Source organism: Aptenodytes patagonicus, chromosome 19 (assembly GCF_965638725.1).
Source record: "Aptenodytes patagonicus chromosome 19, bAptPat1.pri.cur, whole genome shotgun sequence".
Lineage (NCBI taxonomy): Eukaryota > Metazoa > Chordata > Aves > Sphenisciformes > Spheniscidae > Aptenodytes > Aptenodytes patagonicus.
In genome coordinates, this window is record NC_134967.1 from 3980221 (window position 1) to 4002415 (window position 22195).

At 40.5% G+C, this 22195-nt stretch overlaps 2 protein-coding genes across 6 annotated transcripts in view; one reads left to right on the plus strand and one right to left on the minus strand.

Moving 5' to 3' along the window:
- Positions 1–22195, plus strand: part of MTOR (mechanistic target of rapamycin kinase) — a 68510-nt gene that overhangs the window by 21430 nt on the left and 24885 nt on the right. For all 4 annotated transcript variants that reach the window (XM_076355869.1, XM_076355870.1, XM_076355871.1 and 1 more), the window contains 4 exons: positions 16287–16362; positions 18316–18455; positions 21024–21124; positions 22002–22117. In XM_076355869.1, coding sequence (XP_076211984.1) covers positions 16287–16362; positions 18316–18455; positions 21024–21124; positions 22002–22117 — 433 coding nt within the window. The remainder of the gene's footprint in view (positions 1–16286; positions 16363–18315; positions 18456–21023; positions 21125–22001; positions 22118–22195) is intronic.
- On the minus strand, positions 492–6338 carry ANGPTL7 (angiopoietin like 7). Of its 2 annotated transcripts, none has more exons than XM_076355972.1 (5): positions 5810–6338; positions 3962–4062; positions 3434–3628; positions 2332–2530; positions 492–1308 (listed from the first exon to the last, which is right to left on the minus strand). In XM_076355972.1, exons 1-5 carry the CDS (start codon positions 6186–6188, stop codon positions 1139–1141), a joined length of 1044 nt encoding a protein of 347 aa, XP_076212087.1. In that variant the 5' UTR covers positions 6189–6338; the 3' UTR covers positions 492–1138. The 2 variants fall into 2 exon arrangements, with proteins under 2 accessions (XP_076212087.1, XP_076212086.1); XM_076355971.1 differs by having other exon boundaries at positions 3962–4065.

A 22195-nucleotide genomic window follows, 5' to 3' on the forward strand; every position in this document is an offset into this window, starting at 1 on the left:
AATAACTGTATGGCTACAGGAGGCATCTCTTTCCTTTTTAACTGTTGTTTTTAACACTTATGTAAGGGAGAAACATACTGATTTTTGACATAACATCCCTAGGTAACTTGTAGTTGGAGTGGTTTTTCAGAACAGATTTTAATATTCCTCAACGTGGTATGCTAGCAAACAGTCCCTTACGTTTGAGTAACTTTTGGCACTTATGGATTCTGTGGTGCGTACTAGTGTTTTGCTCATGGATACAGTGGTTCTAAGTGTTGGAGTAGAGTTTTTTGGCTGGGTGGCTGGGTCTGGATTTTTTTGCTAACCTGCTGTTCTCTCTTAGTCTTACTGACATATAGCACACTTATATTCTAACCTGAACATAATTTGGTGGCAGCCCAGAAAGTTGCTTTCTAGTTTATCAACCTTTAGGTGATCTGTGGATAGGAATAAACGCCCCAGAGCATATGGGACAAATCCTTCCTCCAGGGTTACTATCTGCTGGGTGCAGCCCTCTATGGGGACTTATTTGAGGCAGCAGCAGGAGATGGCAGTAAAACTTCAGGAGAGAACCTGGGCAATACTAATTAATCCAAAATTTTTGAGCTTCATTTTTTTCCTCTGTGGGAATGTAAGTCACTTACTATACATTAAAGAAAGGTGCATCAGGGACACTTCTGATTGATTCCTCTGGCTTGAAATGGGTATGTCATTTTTGTGATTTGAGTCCCTCTTGGAAGGAGTTACTCAGCAATGCTTACTCTCGACACTGAAGGAAAGGCAACAAGGAGGCTTTCTTTTTTCGGTCCCTGTCTGGCTGCTTAATACTAAGGCAACCCACTACTCAATGCTAGTGAAAACACACCAGTAGGTTTTCTGAAGGTGCTGTAAGTGCATTCTGTTCTAACCTATTGTAACACAATATTTTTCCCTTTGGAAAGAGCCTGAAGAGGAGGAAATAAGTCTGAGCCCTGATAATACTAGTGGCTGTGGCTGGTGCTTAATGTGCCTTAGTGTTTGTGTGTGTACATAGCCAGTATGTAGCTGTTGCACGTTTTAGTTGAAATGAACAATTATTTGGCTGATTTTGAGCTGTCCGTTGCCCACCTTCTGTGCAGTGGCATCGTGTAGCTGTACAATCAAATATTGGTTCCCTCTACGGTTTGAAATCCTCTGGACGGATCTTCATCTCAACTCTCTTCAGTGAATAGGTTGATCCGTGCCATCCATACCAGGTGATGCCATCCATGTTCTTGGTGTGTTCTCCTTTGCGGTAGTAAACCCCGTTCAGATTGGAATCTGTGCAGCAGTTGTACCAATATCCACCTTTTCAGAAAGCAAATGAATAGATTCCTGATGAGGAGCAGGTTTGTTTTGTATTAATAATAAGAATTATTGCTCTTCCCTGAAGAGAGTGACCAGAATGCAGCATTTAATCCCTGGAGCCTATGGCCCTAATAGCTGGGATTGCAGGTAAATTCAAAACTTAACATAGATACTAAATACATAGAGGCTTTACAGTTACATAGTCAAATTAGGCCAGTAGCTTTTCAATTAGTTGCTCATTCCTCTTAGAATATTTCCTTGACAAGTTTCTGTCTCTGACGCTGAGAGTTAGCATAGGAAATGAATTTGGGTTCTTAGCTTGGGCGTTTTAAGGTGTTGAAAAATGTTTCTGGACTCTGCAAGTAAGCTGCGCTATTTTACTGAGACTGATGTCAACAATTTTATTTGCATCTTGCATGGGGTCCCAATGGGGAAATTTAAAAATAAAGGGCAAGATGCAATGAAGACAATTATCTTTGTGACAGACCTCATATAAAGATAAATTGAATGAAGAGAGTAACCTCATTAGAGGCTCTTAATAGAGTAGGAATAAAGATTAGAATACAGGTCGAACCTTGAGATACATGTAGGATAATAATGTAGGAGAATAATTACAAGTCCCTAATATTAGAACTTGAAACCTCATAAAAATGTAAGAAAAAATAAAAACCTTCTAGATATACAGGAATAACTTCCTGCATCACTGAATTGGATCAACATTTGAGATAGTCTGGCAGATTGGCAGGTACACATAATGGGCTGGATAACTATGTGTAGGTGAGAGCATACACTAAATCATTTGAAGAGTACTGATGTCTATAACATACAGTCTGGCTCTGTGTAAATCAGCTTTAACTGCCAGGTTTCCCACATAACCAATAAGTGTGTATTCCATAATTGTTCATCTTTCCCTTGATTTGCCATCCAGATACTACTTACTAGTTACTTGGAAAGAGGGAGTTGGGCTCTTTACAGATTACCCAGGCAGCCCTCTCAGGACAGGAAAGTGTTTGTGTGTTTTACCTTTACGGAACTGGGCGCAGTCATCCACACACTTGTCATTGTCCTTGTCCTTTGTGCTGAAGGCTGTGTTGTTGTGGTACCTTAGGGAATCGCGCCCTGTGTTGCCAGTGTAGTTCCCCACAAAAAGACGATAGCTATTTATTTCGTTGCTCAGCGTGAATTGCTTATATTGCGCATAGCGTATGTTACCTTCCCAGTCCTGCCACAGAACAATGAAGAAGAAATAGGTGCTATTAGAATAGTTTATGAAAAGACTCTCGTGTGTGTGTGTGTGTATATATATATATATAAAACTCATATAACTATGGTTATATACAGTGCATGTTGCCTATCTTTTCTCAATCCTAGATTTTTCATGACCTTTTTCTGTCTCAGACTGCAGAAACTTATCTGTTAAGGCAAAGAAACTTTCCAGAGCAAAGCATCATATTTCCAAGTCTTATCTGCACTGGTATTAAACAATATGTATGGAAACCTGGTACACAGCTCTTGCATTCAACATCCCTGTCTCACAGTGTGCTGCCTCAAGTAGGGTTTTTTTTTTTCCTCTCTGAAACAGTGACTTATAGACATAAAGCCTTTCAGCTCACTTTTTCCATTGTACATATCCCATCCCTCAAAGCTATTGTACCAGCTATAAACTAGTCTAAGTCAAGCCCAAGCCTTTAGTAGACTGTAGAAATTGTTTTGGGATAATACAATGCAAACTCTTTTGTACACAGGCTGGAAGGAAGTGCTGCAAAAGGAAAAGTCTCGGAGTCTTTAAAACTTCATGGGGCATCTCTGTGAATCTTTAAATCTGAGGTGGTCAACAGTTTGATCTGTCTGCAGTGGGTTCCGCAGGATTCTCTAGAGCCCCACATGTTCCCTAAGACACAATCTATATGCAGACAGAAGGTTGTCCTGCTGACTTTGCATGGTGGAGAACATAGTTCTGTCTTGTCCTTGAATGTATCACTAGATCTATCCTACCTCCTTCTCCTGCAATTAAAGCATGCAAGTTCTTTGGGCCTCCTATAGAGATAGGAGATGGTATCTGCTGCTGGAGAATCACTTTGTACAAAAAACCTTTTGCTGCTGAAATTAAGAGCTTATTAATTACCTCCAACTCCACTCGCAGAACAGTGGGGCGTCTTGAAAGTCGGTAGATATTTTCATTTCCCAGCCAAAAATCTCCCCGAATATTGCCAAATCCTTCCCTGTATTGTTTCCAGTCCCTGTTGAAAGATGTCAAACCAACTTTACGTCTTTGGATGATAGTCCAGCCACCTCCATCTGTCTCCATGTCACAGAACACCTAGAACAGGAAAAATGGCAGTGTTTACTTGTCAGTAGACTTAGGATGGTTCAATTCTCTTAACACAAGACATTGTTCCAGATTTCACAACTTGAAGAAATTCCTATTTTGTTTAAAAGTCATGGAAAAAATTTATTAAATGAACCCTCTTTCTGTTTTCCCTCTTAAATGTACACTCTTTCCTTCCTTGAAGTTTGCCTACATAAAGATGCTGATTCAAAGTGCAGGGTATCATAACTCCGTATGTGCGCTTTTCATCTCCATGGTAGATAAGTATTTCTTGACTATATTTGAAAAGACATGTAATATACATTGTGTACTTGACATCCTTACCTCCAGATCTGGACTCCCCAAAAATTCATCAGGAGGTAGCTTGTAAACACCAGAGATTCGGTAGTTCCTCTGGTAAAGTGATGAGCAGTCATAGACAGCATCTACTTGAATCAGAACCAGAAAGTAAGAATCTGAACAGCAAGAACAACTCCCCTGTAAGTGTGGTTTCTGTAAAGCTTAGTAATTACACAAGGAGTAATCAGTGAAGAAGACTTCCCACAAGTCTAATGTTTTCCTGAAATGATTTAGTTTTGATCAGTGCATGCATTGGAAAAAGGTTGTAGCACTGGGACTTCATGATGTTTTGGGGGGTTTTTTGTGGGTGGTTTTGTTTTGTTTTGTTTTTTTACCTCTCCTATCCAAAGAGACATCTCTGCTTTCTCTTCACATTGCTACTGTGTGTGTCTGTGCTGGAAGGTAAAAAGGTATATATTTGCTGTCCCCTTCCCAAATAATAAAGGCTTATCTAATAGAATGGCTAGGCCTGCTGCCAGATGCCTGTTTTGATTGTGTGCTTGAACAGGTTAGCCAAGTTTGCAGATGAGGCATGTTTGCTCAACACTTCTTGCACTAGAGCCTGTGACAGAGATGGTGGCTTTTAGCTGCAGTCAATCTGTCAGTCTCTGCAAGCCTCCTTTCCTCCCGGTGCAGGAGCTGACTTGAAGATGTTAAAATGCACAGCTATTCTTCTGAGGAAGATAAACTAGCTGAAGCAAGGCTTTATGCATTCTGACAGTTTTTAGTTTAGTACAGACTAAGTGTCTCTTACCTGGTGAGGTGAGACACATCTGTTTTAAATAACTTCTGGACCGGTTTCTTCTGTGTGTTACTGTATTTTTTTTTTTTTTTTCCCCAAACCTTTACTACAGCTCCAAAGAGATTCGTTATGGTATAATTTTTTATTTAAGACCTACTGTAAACAGTGGTGTGTCAAAACTAGCCAAGTGGAACTTTTTCTAAGAATTACTTAGTAAATAGATTTAGAAGTTTTTCCTTTGCATTTAAAAAACAAAAAAAATCCAAATGAAGTCTTTTGGCAAACGCAGTTGTCCCAGACAACAGCAGTTTCTTTTTAAGGAAGTTTTAAGCTTGTTGCAGTGAATGTCATATTAAGAGAAAAATCAACAAAAATCACACTTTCTTCTAGAAGTGGCTTTACAGGTAGCTGACCTACAAAATGCACCTGCATTCCATGTTTAGTACAGGCCTGTGCAATCACTGTGTGCAGTGAAACCTTCCCTCAGGGAAGAGAGAATTTTGAACAACTTAACTCTGATATAAGCCTAGCCAGAACAGTTTGCATCTTTCATTGTCTACAGCCTTGAATTTTTGAGAATTATCATTCAAAAAATGAATCACTCTTTTACGACTATCTCTGAACCAGAGTGAAGATACAGTTACAAATCTCCAGTAATGCTTGGAGAGCGTTTCTAATTGTTTTACCAACTTCTAGTCCCCTGTCAGCACTGTGAACTCAGAGGGTATTACTGCCAGAGCCATTCCCTGACAAAGCCAGCTCCCTTTCTTTTTGGATGGGTACTGTAGTGCTCAGAAAATGAAATATTAGACTGAGTTCCTCACTGTACAAATACAGTACCTGTTCAGTTTTTCCAATCCCTGATAACAGACATACAGATATTAAAATACAGCTGGATCTTTGGACTTTTGACAGGTAAATTCAAACTAGTTTTCTCAGGATCACCTGCCTACGGAAATACTTTAAGCAGAAGTATTCAGTATGCATACTTGCTAATGACATTAGTGGGACACGCTAGCATTAAGAACTAGTCATTAGTTCACTTTGTGCATTAAGAGGTGTATCTGGGAGCTTGGCAACTCCCTTCTTACCAGCTGAAGTTTGTGTGACCGTCTGAGCTGCCTGGAGTTGCATGATATCTATCTGGTTGTTCATTTCGGAGTATTTGCTCTCTGCATCAATGAGGCGGGACTCCATCTGCTTGGTGCTCCCTTCAAGCTCCATCACCTGCATGACCACGTTCACCCAGTCACCTTCCTGCTTCTTGCTCAGCTCCTGCAGCATTCTGCTCAGGTTGGCTACTTGCAACTTGAGCTCCTTAATCTCCTCGCAGCAGCCTGTCATCTTGGACTGTGCGTTCCCATTGATTGTTCTTCTTTTAGGAGGCTTCTGCAGCAGTGCTGGATAGATTGCCACAGACACAGTGACAATGCAGAGCCATGCCAGCTGAGCAGTGGATCTTGCTGGCATTTTTGCTTACAGCAACAGAAAACTTCCAGCTGACTGCGGGTAGTCTGAATGCAGCTGGGATAGGTATGAAACTTTCTGCAAGTGCTACAGCAGACTGGTACCTAGCTTTCTTCCAATGAAGTGAGTCTCTGAAGGTGGAGCCTGAAGAAGTAGCTTTTTTTCAGACCCCTCCTGTCAGAGTCTATGCACTTTGGAAGTCTGTCTCAAAGCATCTTATATACTATTTTTCTGTTTACCTCCACCCCCCTGAAGCTATGAAGAGCTTCCTGGCCCCTCCCAGTTCATCTGTTCATATCAGGTGTTTACAGGGTGAAATTGGAACAGGTTTCAGCCAAGAAAGGTTGGGGAGAGCAGGAGAGACTTCACTCAGTTCTGTCTTGAAGGGGTGTGGGAGAGGGCTATGAAATGAGAAGAGTTTCCAGCAATTACTGCCTATTGGATTGTAGCCCTCTTGGTGACTAGTTCTGGCACTTCAGTAACATAACAGCATTAGAGGTCCAGAATGTGAAAAGGCTGTCCAAACAGGATGAGTTTATAGAAGTTCAAGGAAGGTAACTCCCTAGCAGGTAGCCAGCCCTAGCTGCAACAAGTCCTACTAATATATTCCCCAGAAGTCGTAGGGGGTAACTCTGTGCTTGCAATGTTTCTTAATTTAGATAATATTTTAGCAAATTCATCAGTCAGCATCTAATCCTCCTCTCTCTGGACTCTGGTGTTTCTGCACTATTTGTTTTGTAGCATTCAGTGCTGTTCTTTGTAGAGATGGGATATCTGAGGGTGGGATGGAAAGAAGTCTGCAAAGTATGTAAGTCAAAACCCATGCCTGTGTTTACTCATAGTGGACAAGTGAAAAGACATTAAGTAATGCTGAAAGACAGTCTACTTAAAATTTATAAGAGGTGGGTTTTTTACAGGCAATGTGATTGGTCTAACTCCACTATTATGGAGGCCAGTTTATTAACAGGATTTTAAGAGAGGAAAATCTATGGGTAATTAAAATGTCCACAGTTACATGAAGCGTAGGTTTAAGAGTAAATCTTAAATCTTTAGACATTCAGAGTATAGGTCAAGTATCAGCTGGCTGAGATAGTGATTTCCAGTCTCCTCTTCTATATCTTTTAACAGTTCAAAAGCTGATTATAGCTGTTTGATCTCCAAGTAGAACTGTTTCAGCGATGGTGCAGTCTTTTGCAAAAGGTCTGCAACTTTTGTTCTAGATCCTTACGGATAAGTTGTTTCTCCACAGGCCAGCTGCTCTGTAATTGCCTGACATGTGGGTTCTTGCATCTTCCTGCAAAGTTTCTGGTTGTGATAACTGGCAGAGATAAGATGCACATGAAGGAGTAAAAGGCTCATGTATCTGTTCCTGGGGTAAATGCCATTAAAGCTTCTTGGTGTCCAAGAAAACAAAAGAAAGCTAATCTTGCTCCTTTAACAAAGAAAATAAGGACAAACCCAACTGAGACATGCTATCCCATCTAGACTTCTTTTGCTGATCCAAAGTGGCTGTGGGATTTCTGCTTAATTAGAAAAGCCTTGCTGATCTGACATCCACTTTCAGAGAAATAGGAAGCACAATTTCTTGTTGGTACAGTTTCTCTTCCTCCTTAGCTTTGTTACACTTGTTGGTAGATGCTTTGTTTCTGCCTCTGATTTGCACCACAGCTGGCTAATAGTTTTTCTGCAGAACAGTAATGAGAGACCCCACAGGGTGCAAAGATTTAGGAAGATGAAAGCATCAAAGCACTGAAGGGGTGGAATATGAATACAGATGTTTCATAAACCTGAATTTTCTTAGAGGAGGAAGAGGGGATCTTTTGGAGGAGGTCAGAATTAGACATCTCCAAACAGACAGCATGAGCGTCTTGAGTTTCGTTGTGGGTGACTGCCTCTCTGCTGTACTTCAGGCAGAAACCACTGTAGTCTGTAGTATCAGCTGGCAAGGCTACTGTGTGGTATTGGTGGCCTGAGATACTGCTGGAGATATGCAAGTACAATTTGATTAAAGTACTGAGGATACCTCCGCAGCAGACCGTAGGCTTCAGTCACAGTGTTGTCATGGACATTCCAGAAACCTTCCATAGCAAAATTGCCTTTTATACTTCAGACTAGAAAGTGCCACTGCACACGGATGAAAGTCTGCCCTTTTTGTTCCGCTTCTAATCCTGTCTGAGCCCTCTTCCAGCTGGAGCTTCTGTCATTCCCAGGGGCAAATTCTTCTCAGGCTTCCTGTGATGAGAAATGTGTTTTTGTCAAAGTTGGAACAAAGAATAGTACAGGCCACACTCTGGCTTCTCTGCCCCCAAAAAGCCACCCTGCTAACATCCCCATTGTGTTACATAGGACTTTGATCCATTCTACTGCTGCTCTCACTCGCCATAACTCTTCTATCTGTCTTGTACAGTCTGAATTTCACACACACTCACATCATGCGGGACAGATGTGGAAGAGGGGAGCCACTTGTAGGTCCATGCATTCCCTCTTGATACAAATTTTGGAAAGATCCAGGATTCAGCCAAACCCTCTGTTGCACATAGACGTTACGAAAGAGTGCAGAAAGGCCTCCAAATCCCCTATTTAAACTGGAGTATTTAACTGGAAATGAAACAGCCAGGGTTTTATTTTGGGTTCAGCCTCTGATTTGTGTATCCTAATGCAAGCCATCTTTCTTTTGCGTACTTTGATTTACCTGTTTTAAAACAGATAATTCTTTTTCTCACTTTGTTTGGTCTAAGGGGGTGACAACAGACGTATTATGCAGGAACGGAAAAGAGTACAAATCTTCCTGTCTGTCATTACTTTTAAGGAAGCATTAAGAGAGATTTGGGCAGACAGATCTCTCTTGGCAGAGACCTTAGCCTTAATGGAATTTGACTTCTTATGAGTATTTGAAAGATGAATCTTTCCCTGTTGCATGGAGAACTGAGTGTAATCACTTAGGCAGCAATAGCTACTGATGCTAGTCATTGCCAGATTAGATCAGCTGTAGAAGTTGACAGTCTGTAGGAAACTGTTCCACTGTTACGTACTGGTGTACGTACAACTTGAATTCAGGATCCTGTTATATTTTGGAAAGAGGCATAGTTTTGGGCATAGCTAGGGAGAAACTAGTTCTGTGATTATTGAGTGCATCCTAGTCCTATGTAGTGGTTTAACCTGGCAGGCAGCTAAATACCACACAGCTGTTCGCTCACTCCCCCGCCCCCAGTGGGATGGGAGAGAGAATTGGGGGGGGGGGAGAAGTAAAATTTGTGGGGTTGAGATAGACAGTTTAGTAGGACATAAAGGGAAGGGAAATAATAATAATAATGATGATAGAAGAATATACAAAATAAGTGATGCACAATGCAATTGCTCACCACCCGCCGACCGATGCCCAGCCAGTCCCCGAGCAGCGGTCACCGCCCCCTGGCCAACTCCCCCCAGTTTATGTACTGAGCATGATGTCACATGGTATGGAATGTCCCTTTGGCCAGTTTGGGGCAGCTGTCCTGGCTGTGCCCCCTCCCAGCTTCTCGCTGGCAGGGCATGAGAAGCTGAAAAGTCCTTGACTAGTGTAAGCACTGCTCAGCAACAACTAAAACATCAGTGTGTTATCACATTATTCTCATGCTAAATCCAAAACACAGCACCGTACCAGCTACTAGGAAGAAAATTAACTCTACCCCAGCCGGAACCAGGACATCCTATTTTCCCATTTCCCCCAATACTGATAAGAGAAATGGAATTATCATTTGGTCTGAAATCCATCGCCCTGGTTTTCCTCCATTATATTTTGTATGTGGAAGTATTCTGCAACATGGTAGCTAAAAAGATGAGATCCTAAAGTCAAAAACATGAGGCAAATCCTTTTTGACTTCATTAACAATGTAGGTTTGAAGTGGTTGGGAGAATTGAGTCTAAACATAGTTGTAGTTATTATGTACCCTGTGCTTATAATGTCGATTGATGTTACCAAATTCAAGTATATTAGTATTACTTGCTTAGAACCAGATAGCTCTTGTCCCTGGAGGGCCAGATTAAATGAGAGGTGGGTTTAAATTACTGCCTTCTCTGGGAAGCTGTTCTGGCAGGTGTGTATGAAGCTGAGACAAGAAGAAAAGCTCAGTGCCCTGTGGCTATTTATTTGGTAGCTGGTCATTGCAAAACCCTTAATATGCATCCGGCAAATGCTTAGAATCTAGCATTCCTGGTGCTTGCTGAGATGGCAAAGGCTCTCATCAGCTCTCTGCCGGCAGATCGCAGGAGTCAAAGCTCTGTGAAATACTGCTTTCCCCTCCCAGGAAGTGTGAAACTGTTCACCTCTGGCTTTTGGAGATGCTCATAAATGTTCTAACATTCACTCTGCTGTAGTTTTACAGTAATGACTAAATCCCTAGTAAAGTCAAATAAAATTGTTGTCTACCACAAATAATTATTGTAAATCGCTGAAGTTACATAGGAACAGGTGGAACAAGTTGAAAGAGCCTGATGAGAAACAAAATACTGATACTACCTACAATCATTTATGATTTCTTTTTTATTTAATGTATCCTTTCTTTGCATAACCAATACACAAAGACTCTGGCTCTGTGTTTCACCTTTTTTCTGCTAAATATCTTCCCTGGCAATTTTTTTTCTTCTCTGCCTTCACTGAATCTGGTTAATAAGGAACAGGTGATAGAAAACCTTTTGCAGCCTGAGCAGCAGGGCTGACTAAGAATTTTATTGTAATGGTTTTCACTGCTTTTCCTTTCAAAGCTCATGAATGTTTTTATTTAATTTGCAAGCATTTATATCAAGATTGGGAATTTGGCCAATTTTGATGCCTGCGAGCAATGTGGTGCGCCCTTGCTGTGAAAAGCTGGAGGGGCTGCTACTCTGGCCTGTAAGCAATCATCACAACTGTTTATTGAAAACAGCTCTTTGCTGGTATTGGTTTCTCAAATGTATTTGTTCCCAGCATGGGAATAATTTTTAGTGGCATGATGGAAATGCATTGGGTTTTGGAGTTGTTTGGAGGGCAATTGGTTGTTTTCTGAGGTTTGCTGAATCAAGGACTCAGGGATGCCTGAACACAAATAAACTGTAGAATTGGGGAAACTGGCCAACAAAGCCAATTCCTGGTGCCAGAGGATTATCTGTTCCCCAAAGTATCCACAAAGTAGCAGTGCCTTCCACTTCTAATCCCAGAAGCAAGCTCTCAGCACTTCTTCAGAAGGAAAAACAAGCTTGACTTAGGTTGGTAAAATCTGTCACATAGAGCAGCTTTTTAAACAAACTTGGGGAGATGAAAAAAAAGGAGAGTTTGGCTTCTTGCCTAGAGTTTGAACACAAGCTGCTTTATTGCAAAAATAAGGTTTCTCTACCAAGTTTTGAGATGCTTTCTGGCAATAGGAAATGTGTGTGTTCCCTCACAGATAGGCTTGGGACCTCCTGAAAAGAGTTTGTTAAAAGGCAGTTTTTCGTTTTTATGGAAAGGTAGGGAAAGGTCCAGTCTCTTACTTCTGAGTTCTTGGAAATTATATATATATTGTGAGAGACAGAGAGTATTGTTAGAGACCCTCAAAGATAATGGAAGACTGGAAAGCTCCAGGACTGTATAAAAGAGAATATTTCTAGTAAACATTACACATTTATGCCTGGGGTTTGTGGAAGAGAAAAGTCCATCATTTGAGTGCTCTTCCTGCTGAAGACAGTAAAGTTGTTTTTCATTCCCACTTCATGTCTGGTTTCTGTTTAAATAGCCTTTATAATATACAAGCAATAGGTGTATATTTCTCTTAAATAGTGTTCTTTTTTGTGATTCTAGCTCAGTGTGCTACATTTTAGTCCTTTGCACATCTAAGACTTACATTTTTATTTGATATCTTAATAATCAAACAGTAGGTTTATGTAACCTTTCACTACTAATAAAATTCAAAGATTTAAGATTTTTTTGCCCAAGATTTTTATATCAGGGACTTTGCCAAGGGTAGTCACTCTTTCCAATTACTATGTCATTCCATCCCTACAAAATTTTTTTCATTAGAAGGCTTTTCACATTTTAATATCCCACTCATCACGATCAAGTGCTGCAAATAGGTTAGGATTGAACAGGAGGATTGGATGTTATCCTGGCTACAGTACAGATATTAATAAACAGGGGGGAAAAACTACCTATAATCTTGGATTTAACTGTCTTCTTACAAAGCTTTCTGTGCCAGTCTCATATCCTTATCCAGCTGCCCCTTACAGCTGCTGAAGATTGTGCACTTGGAATATAGGAATTAATGCTTTTGTTATTGTGATTGACATCAATTTTAATTTTACAGTGCTGCATTATGTAATTACGCAGTGAGTCCAGGTGAGCCAAACTCATATAAAACTTCATTGATGAAAATCAGTTTTGCAACTAATTAATCCTCATTTTGAAGGAAAGTATAAGGATCTTAATGTTGGTTTTTTGTTTCTTCTAATCACTTTGATTGCATAAAATGTGAAATCAAATGGTGGGTATTAAACAGTGAAATTAGTACATTAGGTCAAACTATATCAAAATCTTGTTGATATGACTTATGCAATCTTGTTGTTTCTGGGGTCTCCCATTTTAATAGTCTACCTGCAAACATGAGGACAGCTCTGTCTCAAAATAGTTTGAGAAGATTTTAGGTATGTACATGTGGCATTTAAAATACATAATTTTGAAATATTTCACTTGAGCATTAATATGGGAAGATTCTGCCAGTCCATACCAGGCAGCATAGCTGAATACTTAGGCCTTTCCTGAAAGATGACATGTAACCTATGGCTTTCCAAACCTATACCTAAAAACTTCCAGGTAAGGAGGTACAGTAGTAGTCTTTTACAGCCTGCTGATGAGCCTTCAAGTAAATTAGGTGGTAGCGGTGGCTTTTTTCTAGCTTCTAAACAAAAATTAACAGATTAATATGTTCTACCCTCAGTGGATATGGAGAACAATTGATCTTCACCTTAATATTAAACTTCATATTATCCTGAATTAGGAACAACTGCAAGGACACCACCCAGTAAATAAAGACTTAAGTTACTGTCTTCTGAGTTAGCCAGCAGCATTGTTTCTATCTTGAGAGATGTTTTCCCACCTTCTTCTTTAATCCAGAAAGATCTTGTAGTTATCTTTTTCCAGATACAAGGAGAAATCTATTCCCCTGATTCTAATCCGGTAAACTGCCGTGATTTCCAGCAGCAATACTGTGACTAAACCCCCTTGGCAACTCTGCCTGGCTGGAATATTAGCCCTTCGGGGCCTCTTCTGTGTGCCTGGATGCTTTTCTGTAGTGTTGTTCGTTCTGTCCAGTCTCCAGCACGATAACTAGAAAACAGCTCTGTAGTGCTTTAAGAGTGTTACAAAATTTAAGAAGATTCTGCTTGAGCGCAGACCTCATCAGATCTGCAGGGCGAAAGGCAAGGCCTTAATGGTAGGAAGGTGAAAGGGTAGGGAAGCACAGAATGCCATGATTTCTAAACATGTATTTTGAATGTGTTAACAGGACTCCATGTGGAAATGCTTTTCCAAGAGAAGTACAATCTGCAGGCCCACCCTCAGAGGACTTGTACACAGAGAGTTGTGGGTCTGTTGAAAACACATTCCAGTCAGCTGTGGTACTGGTGATTTTTGGGAACTGTCAATAGACTTCCAACACTCAGAGCACACCAAATCCAGCAGATGAGAAAAAGCAGAAATCCAAGGTCTTTCAAAACCAACAAAAAACCTGCAAAACACAAGAACTTAATCCACACACAACTGTGTTTCCCTTAGCCTGTAAAACTGAATAGCAAAACGATGCACTGATTACAAAGGTTTTATTACTCTGAAGAAATAAGTCAGTGAATGTTCAGCCGTAGTAATAAAGCCCACTTTGATGAATGAGTCTTGCTTTGGAGGGATTTTTGTACTCTTCCTGACAGTTGTACTTCTCTGTGTTTAGGTCCATTTCTGCCAAAGCAGTGAATGTTGTTGCTCCCCCCTCCCCCCCCATTTTGTGTATACACTATTTTAATGTGGTACATCAAAACATGAAATAATTGACAGGAGATTTCCCAGTCAGTGGCTTATCCTAGTCCACAGAATTACCTATCTTTACTCGCTGTGTGGGCTAGATCATTTGTTACAAGAGAGTAATTTATAATTAATTATGACAACACAGTATTATATCTACTGCTGTGTATTCTTTTAAATCAAAGTCTGTGTCCTTCCCCTTCCCTTCTTTCCCCTCCCTTTGCTTAAACCTAACCATAGACAGCTTTGAAACTTTTGATTCTACTTTGGACAGCCAAGAAAGTACGAAACAAAAAAGGCGTAATTGAGTGCACCAGGGAGCATCAGCAAAAGAGCAGTGCTAATTGTTAAAGAATAAAAGATAACGGCCAATTTTGTCAGGAAGCATTGACAAGAAAGATAAGTTGGAAGTAATTAACTGTCTGACATGCTGGAAGTGATGTGTCTGCCAGTGGCTCTTTAAACCATCAGGATATGAAATGTGACAGCCATTTATCACTTTTATGAGGCACTGCTGCCTAGCTTTCCCTTGGGAAGCGTGGAGGTAGTATGTTCTTTGACTATCTTGCTAAAAAAAGGCACGGGTATTTTTCAAGTGCCTTCCCATTGTTGGGTGCCTGTCTTCTTGAACTGTGATTATGGTGCATTCTTAGCCTGACTAAATCTGATTTGAGCTCAAGCCGTTCTGAGGTCCTATTTCCAAGAGTATTTTACTTGACCTTCCCAGATATCCAGAGTGTGTCTAGGAGCTTGGTTCTTTAGTTGTCAGGAAAGGAAACTTCCTCAGAGAAGAAATATAGCACTTACTTGAAAATTTCCCCTCTTTTGTCTGTTCAGAGTACTCCCTTTAATACTGTAGATTTCCTTGTCTCTTACTGATCAACAGGCCTCTCATAGGGGGGAAAAATATGCGATCGTTTTGATGATAGCAGGCAAGAAGGGACATTTCTGAAAGCTGCCTACATCTGCAGCAGTGTATTCAAAGACTGTTGAAAGTCTCTTTGCATTGCTCTCAGTTGACATGCTTTGTTTTGTTAGGTTATGCTGTTTCCATTCCAAATGTTAACTAGTATTAATATTGGACTGTAGGGTGTGTTGTAGCGTGCTCAGGTGTTGTGACATTGCTTTGAAACACTTGCACTTCTTGTTCTCCAGTGCCACTAGGGAAAGAGGAGAGCAATGAGCCAGAGACTGTTCATAAATAAGCTTTATAAAATAGCAGGAGCTTCATAAAAAGTTTATTTCCTCATTAAATTGGGGTTTAGCAAAAGCGCTGATCACCAAGCACCAATGTGCAGACAGAGCCATTTCTGATAGTAAGATCAGAAAACCAATGTGAAATAGAAATGATTTAAGAGGATAGCTGAACATCATGTTGCTGAACTGGAGAACCAGGCTCACGAGTAGTCTATTTGCTTGTGCTTCACAAAATTCAGCTGCCCTTGCAAAGCAAGGTGCCTCACTGGTACAGAATGAGGACTGGTTGTGATGGCAGGAGTTTCTGACATTCTTGAAAACCAGCGAAAGAGCAGCACCAGTACTGGTTGGTACCAGTGCAGAGGCATTATATGAAACGTGAAACTGAAAGTAAGGTTGCAAGCTTTTTGTGAAGTCAGCAGGTGTGTTCCTGGTGACATTTGTCAACCATTCTAATGATGTAGATTATTTCCTGGAGCATTAAAATCACTACTCTGATTTTTAAAGGAGTTGGTGGTCTGTTTAAGAGAAAGGGGAAAAAAAATCAGTACTGTAAAGCTCTTAATAAGTGCAGCTGTTTCAGAAATTATGCCTTTCAAACTATTGGCAGCTATTCTCTCTATGCAGGCTGCTATTTAGAATTGATAATCATCTACAATCACTCTTTCGTGTAACAAGTCTTGAGAATATGTGCAGAGAAGATGCATGCACCTATTGTTTTGCAAATATGTAGTCGTGTGTCTTAGGTAGTCTAATCATTCACTTGAAAGTTTTAAAGAAAAAGGAGGGCGTTCCACTGGTATTTCTAAATGATAGAGCTTGGTATTATCAAGCAGAAGCTCATACCAGCCCCTAATAATTGCCAACTGTGTTAAATGGTCTTTCTTTTCCTACCTTTTCAGCATTAACAATAAACTGCAACAGCCAGAAGCAGCTGCTGGGGTACTGGAATATGCCATGAAGCACTTTGGGGAGCTGGTGAGTCCTGCTGGATAAGTCTCTTCTTCATGTCTTATGTTTTCATGGCTTTTGTAGGGTGGGTGTTTGTGTGTGGTGGCGTGTTTTTTTCAATCAATCACGTTGAGACTCTATCCCCACTTATAATATTGCCTCGTTCATACTGAAGGTGCCTTAGTGCCTATGGGGATATATACTGTGGACTTAGCTGTATACTAGCAAACACTGCATACAGGTTAGATAGCTGGGGAAGGCTGCAAGAACATGATTTGGAGGAGAATTTAGCAGCTATCGCTGACACTAAATGCAGCTGTGGGGAACTAGCAACTTGACAAAATAAGTCATTTTATTTACAAGAAGCTGGGAAGGGAGGGATTAAGTTTCTGTTCTAAGCTTTAAATGCTTGAGGGTTTTTGAGAAACTGCATCAATGCCTTCCAGGTGAGGATTTAATGGAAGTTGCGCCTCTAGCTTCTCTCATCCAGGAGGCACGTGAATCTGTCACAGAGTTCACATATTATTTAGAGTAGCAGATTAGCCAGTCCCTTACAATTTTGACTGCTCACAGGAATAAAATAACCCCATTCTGTATTTGTTCTGTGTCTTTTTCTGCATGACTTACCTTTTTTTCTTTCTTTTTTTATAAGCATTTAATTTGTGTTCAGGGACTAAAGCATCTATGCTTTCCTGCTAACTCTACTCTGTTAAAAAGATGATTTTGCAGTGATAATTCTTGCAGTGCCTTAGGGTGATTGGGAAAAGGAAGACAGCCCTGGACAGTTCCTTTCATTAGGAACCACTAGAAAGTGGGAACAGGTATAAGCACAAAATGGTGGAATTCTTCTGGTGTAGGATTATGTGTGGTTTTGACCTAGGCTGGAAAAGAAGTCCTTTCTGGGAGAAGTAAGGACTTTAGAACATCTTTGCAGCTTCTTATGATTCCTTGGGTGGATTGAGCAAAGCTCTATGTTAACCTAATTCTGACCTCACTCTTTAGCAGTAATGTAGTTCTAGCACTAAATGTAGTTCAAAACACAGGGTTTGCCAGAATAGGCAGTGAATAGAAATTAAGAGGAGCTGTGAGCTCTACTTTCAGGAACTTACTTGAAATATTATGACTGAGCTCAGAAGTTAAAGGGCTGGTATACAAACATCCAAAGTGAAACACCTGGCATGCAGAGGGTGGTTTATACTGACCCTGCCCACAGGGCTGGGAAAAGAATCTATTTTGCAGCCTATGTCAAGACATAAGCTGCCAAGGACTAAGCAGAAAAACATTGGCAGAGATGAGTATGGAAAAAATATTAAGGCATTTTATTTCTTGAAAATTAGAAACAAAATCTAGAAACAAAGACTGAAGAAAAGTTTGTGCAGCTGATAGGGATCACTGCTTGGCTTACTTTTGAAGTCTTTGTTACAAACCGCAGCCTTTCCTTGTGAGGGCTATGATTAGACCCCAACATCATACTACCTGCTGTATTAAAAAATGGCCTAACAGTAGCCAGACGCACAGTGTGCTTTTTGGGTTTGGGGTTTTTATTTTTTCCAGTTAGTCACTCCATTCCTGAACACAGGACTGCTGTTCTTGTTTAAATGCAATCATGTGCAACAATGGGAAGTGGAATATTTTATAGGTTTACCCTTTTTCCTATTCCACTCACTCCCCCTCTCCAAAAAGAAAAGCACCAGCTAGTATTTCAGTGGCACTGAATAGGGGGATGATGTTGGATTGATCCCTCTGGTAAACCTGAATTCATTTCTGTGCAGGTTAAGCGATACTCAGGGTTCCTGTTTTCACGCTAGCTCAAGGCTTTTCTCTGTATCGTAGAAGTCCATGAGGATATTTAGAATGAAAAAAGGACTAAGTGACCACCATAGACACAGAATTTTTCAGAAAAAGCTGCGGTAGTTAATATAGAATGGTGAATATTAATCCTCCTATTTATTCCGATTTCCCCCCTGCCCCACCCCTTAGGAAATTCAAGCTACCTGGTATGAAAAGCTTCATGAATGGGAAGATGCTCTGGTGGCCTATGACAAGAAGATGGATACCAACAAAGACGATCCTGAGCTGATGCTAGGACGGATGCGTTGCTTGGAAGCACTTGGTGAATGGTAAGAGGGGAATGCCTGAAGACTGAGGAAAATGGCACCTTTAAAAATGGTGCCTAACTCTTCTCTGCATGCTGTCATCCAGGTGAAAGTTTTTTGCCTGAATTCCTATTTAGTCTTGCTTACTTAATAGTTTAAGTATTTCCAGTGACTTCTCCCTTTGTTCATTGAAGTCAGAATTGGTAATAACATCTCTAAGCCTTTTGGGATGGGCCATCTGATAAGTTAAGGTCTCTCTGAAAGAGAATCTGCAGTCTTATGATCAGATCAATCCCATTTGTAACAGAGAAAGAAATTGTAAATAGAAGGGACCTCTCAGGAAACATTAACTGGGCAGCATTTGTCAAAAACAATTATAAAAGGAGTTCATTGTGGCCCTCCTTTTTAAACTCTGATTAAAACATGAGATTTCTGTATTTATTCATGGTCAGACCTATGCCTATCCAGAAAGCATGGTCTTTTGCACAACTGTTAGTGAAATTGTCTGCTTCCTCATAGTCACCTGGGTGTAAGATTATGCCAAATAAATTACTCTCACTTTAAAACCCTTTTGCCCATCTTGTAGATGGCTGAGTTTTTCATTATTACCTTTTTTTAGCATTCATTAAGCATTGTCTTTGTGGACATTTGGTATTTCAAACCCTATGTTAAATGTGCGTTGTCAACATGTAACTGATCAGAGTCATTTTTTGTGAGAGGGTGGGCTGGTAGTGACTTATAGCTTGCTAGTTAATTGGGGGCTTCTGTTTTTTCTCCCTGTTCACTTCAAAGAAGATAATTGGAGAAGGCATCCTGTGCACTGTAGCATGCAGTTCTACCCAGGGGCATATGTGATTTGGTCCAGGTTCCGCCTTTCTACTGAACTTTTCATGTCACTAGAGCTCTCTCCTGATGGGTCCTGACATGAACCCATGGGATGGCACACAGTAAGGAGATTCCTCTTCACTAAAGTCATTTTACTGTTAGAGAAACAGCTGTTTGAGAAACCTGATTCTGACAGCATTTTTCTGCCCTTTTTATTTCTAGATGAGGGTGAGGCATATTGGGCATAGCTTTTTCAGTAGGAAAAACAGATCCTCTTACTGAGCGTTTCTCAATCATCTTTTCTAGGAGTAGGCAGTTCCCACCAGGTATTTACGGAATTTCTCCCTCCTGCAGGACATGTATTTGTGTGAAGTGTCCTCTCTGAACCTCCTGCTTCTTCACATATCGGTGACAAATATATTACAAAAGGACGCTTTTCTTCTGTTGGAGCTAGATATTGTGCATCTATTGATAGTCTGTAGTGATGACAGCAATCACAATCTCACAAAGATCTGTGTGTTTCCTGTTGTGGAACTGCACTCTGTCTCTATGCAGATATTTTTTACAATTCAGAAGTGCCTTTGCAAAGTGCTGTCTCCTACCTTGCAACTGACTATAGAGACATCATCCTGAGACTAAGGATTCCATGGTTTGGCTGCTGATATTCTTCAGTAGTGTTCAACTTGACTATTTGTGCTGCTGGAGTCTGCTTGGCAGAATATGACAGTTAATCTAGAACTGATACTACACAGCATCATTATTTCAGTACTCTGTGCAGTGACGTTTTGAAAGTACAGCCAAAATATTCTTAGCCTTTTGTCTCCTGATGTAGTTATGTCTGCAAGAGCCATACGCCTTTATTAGCATCTGTGAGGTCCTGATTTACTGCTGTTGCTAGGTTTGGCTTGGTTTTTCATTTGTTTTATTTTGGTATTTTCTCCTGGGCCATTAAGCTATCAGAAAGACTATCTTGCCTGCGGCAGCCCATTGGTTCTGTTTGACTAACTCATCTTCCTTTTTGGGAGGGGAGAGGATGACAGTAGAGAAGGCAAGTTGGCCTCCCTCACAGTTGGAAGCTATTCCACTGCTACAGAGTATCCAGCCTGATAAATTCTGGATCTGCAACACCTACATTAATTGGTTTGATTAATGGAGCATTCACAGTTGATTTAAAAGAAATAATATAAAAAATCCTGATGCTTCCTCTCCACTGGAGATGAAAGATTCAGATCCCCTCTGAGATCGTGCTATAACAAGTCTTCATGCTAGGTTACAGCAGCATTGATTCTCTAGCCTCTGTCTTCAAACTTGATGATGTGTTTATCCAAAATGTTTGATAGCAGGAGCCATGCACAAGCTATTCAGATCATATGTTCCTTGTACTGACGCTTGCAAAAAAACTTTAAGCATCCCTTGTTTGGTGGTGGTTTGTTTTTTTTCTCGGGAATGGGGTTTTTTTCTGTATTTGTAGACTGGAGTTGACAGTTCAGTTCATAAAGTAGGCATTACTAACCGCTGAGGAACAAATACAAACTTTTGTCTGGATTTGTGTTTTCAAAGCATAGTGTACCTTTAAATTATTTTCTGATGATAGGGTATTTGTTATCAGACTAGCGTGTCTGAGTTGGCCAGAAGAGAAGAATCCTGTTCTCCACTCTATATAAAAAGAACGATGGGGCTGGTTATCTTATCTGTGGAAAGTCGTTTAACAAGGCGGAATTCTTAGAAGAGGCTTTTCGCTGATCAGAAATTGTGGCTTCTTCTTAGGGGGCAGCTCCACCAGCAATGCTGTGAAAAGTGGACGCAGGTCAATGATGAAACTCAAGCTAAGATGGCTAGGATGGCTGCTGCTGCTGCCTGGGGTCTAGGTAATGTATCCTTGTGTGGTAGTGTATGACAACCCACAATGTGGAAGCACAGGTAGTTTTAACTTACTTCAGAATTACAAAACATAAGAAACAGCAAAATCAAAGAACAAAATTATTTACTTTGGGATATGAAGTAAGTGTCATTCAACGCTGAAGACCTTTGGAAAACCTACATTTACATAAGGTCTCCCAGTGTGGTCTCAAGTATCAAAGAGACTGCCTTACTGGTCTGAGCAGATAATCGGTTGCTTAACTGGTCCCTTTTACTTAGTTTTACATTGAACATAGCTCAGACTTGAAATGAGTTTAATGGAATTTCTCAGATTTGTGGCAGACTTTTATTTACAAAATAGAACAATATCTGTTGAGCATTTTGATAGGTTGCATCTGCTGAGTAGACAATCTTAAGTGGAATAAATCTGTAAATGGTCCAAATATCGGTTATCCTGATAGCCGGTTATTTACTAGAGAAGCTTATAAATCGCTTACTGTCTTCCAGCCTTTGCTGAGAAAAATTAATCTTTTGCTTTGTAGGACACTAATTCATTCAAATGTTCTGGAAATGTCAGCATTTCAACTCTTTCATCACAAGGAATGCAAAAACCTTTTCTATGAGGATAACAATTGGCCTAGAAGAAAAATGCCTAAGTTTTTGCTTGTCTATAACTCTGTGTATGTGTGTGTGTATATATATACAGTTTCTGTATATAACACAGACTGTCCCTGCCAAAGACAAGCTGTTGGAGAGCTGACTTAAATGTAGAAGTACCACACAGCATTCAGGCCTAGTTGCTGATGTCTAAGCACTGTAGCATAGTTCTGTTCTTATCTTGCAGAGAAGGCTGTTGTATTACTGAGGATATCTGTGTCTCTGCAGGTCAGTGGGATAGCATGGAAGAATATACCTGCATGATCCCGAGGGACACCCATGATGGTGCTTTCTACAGGGCTGTACTGGCTCTTCATCAGGACCTTTTCTCACTGGCTCAGCAGGTAATGATCTTCCTTGTTGGCTTCCCAAAACCTAGTTTAAGATGAACTAGGCTATATTGCTGCATGGAAAGACATGCT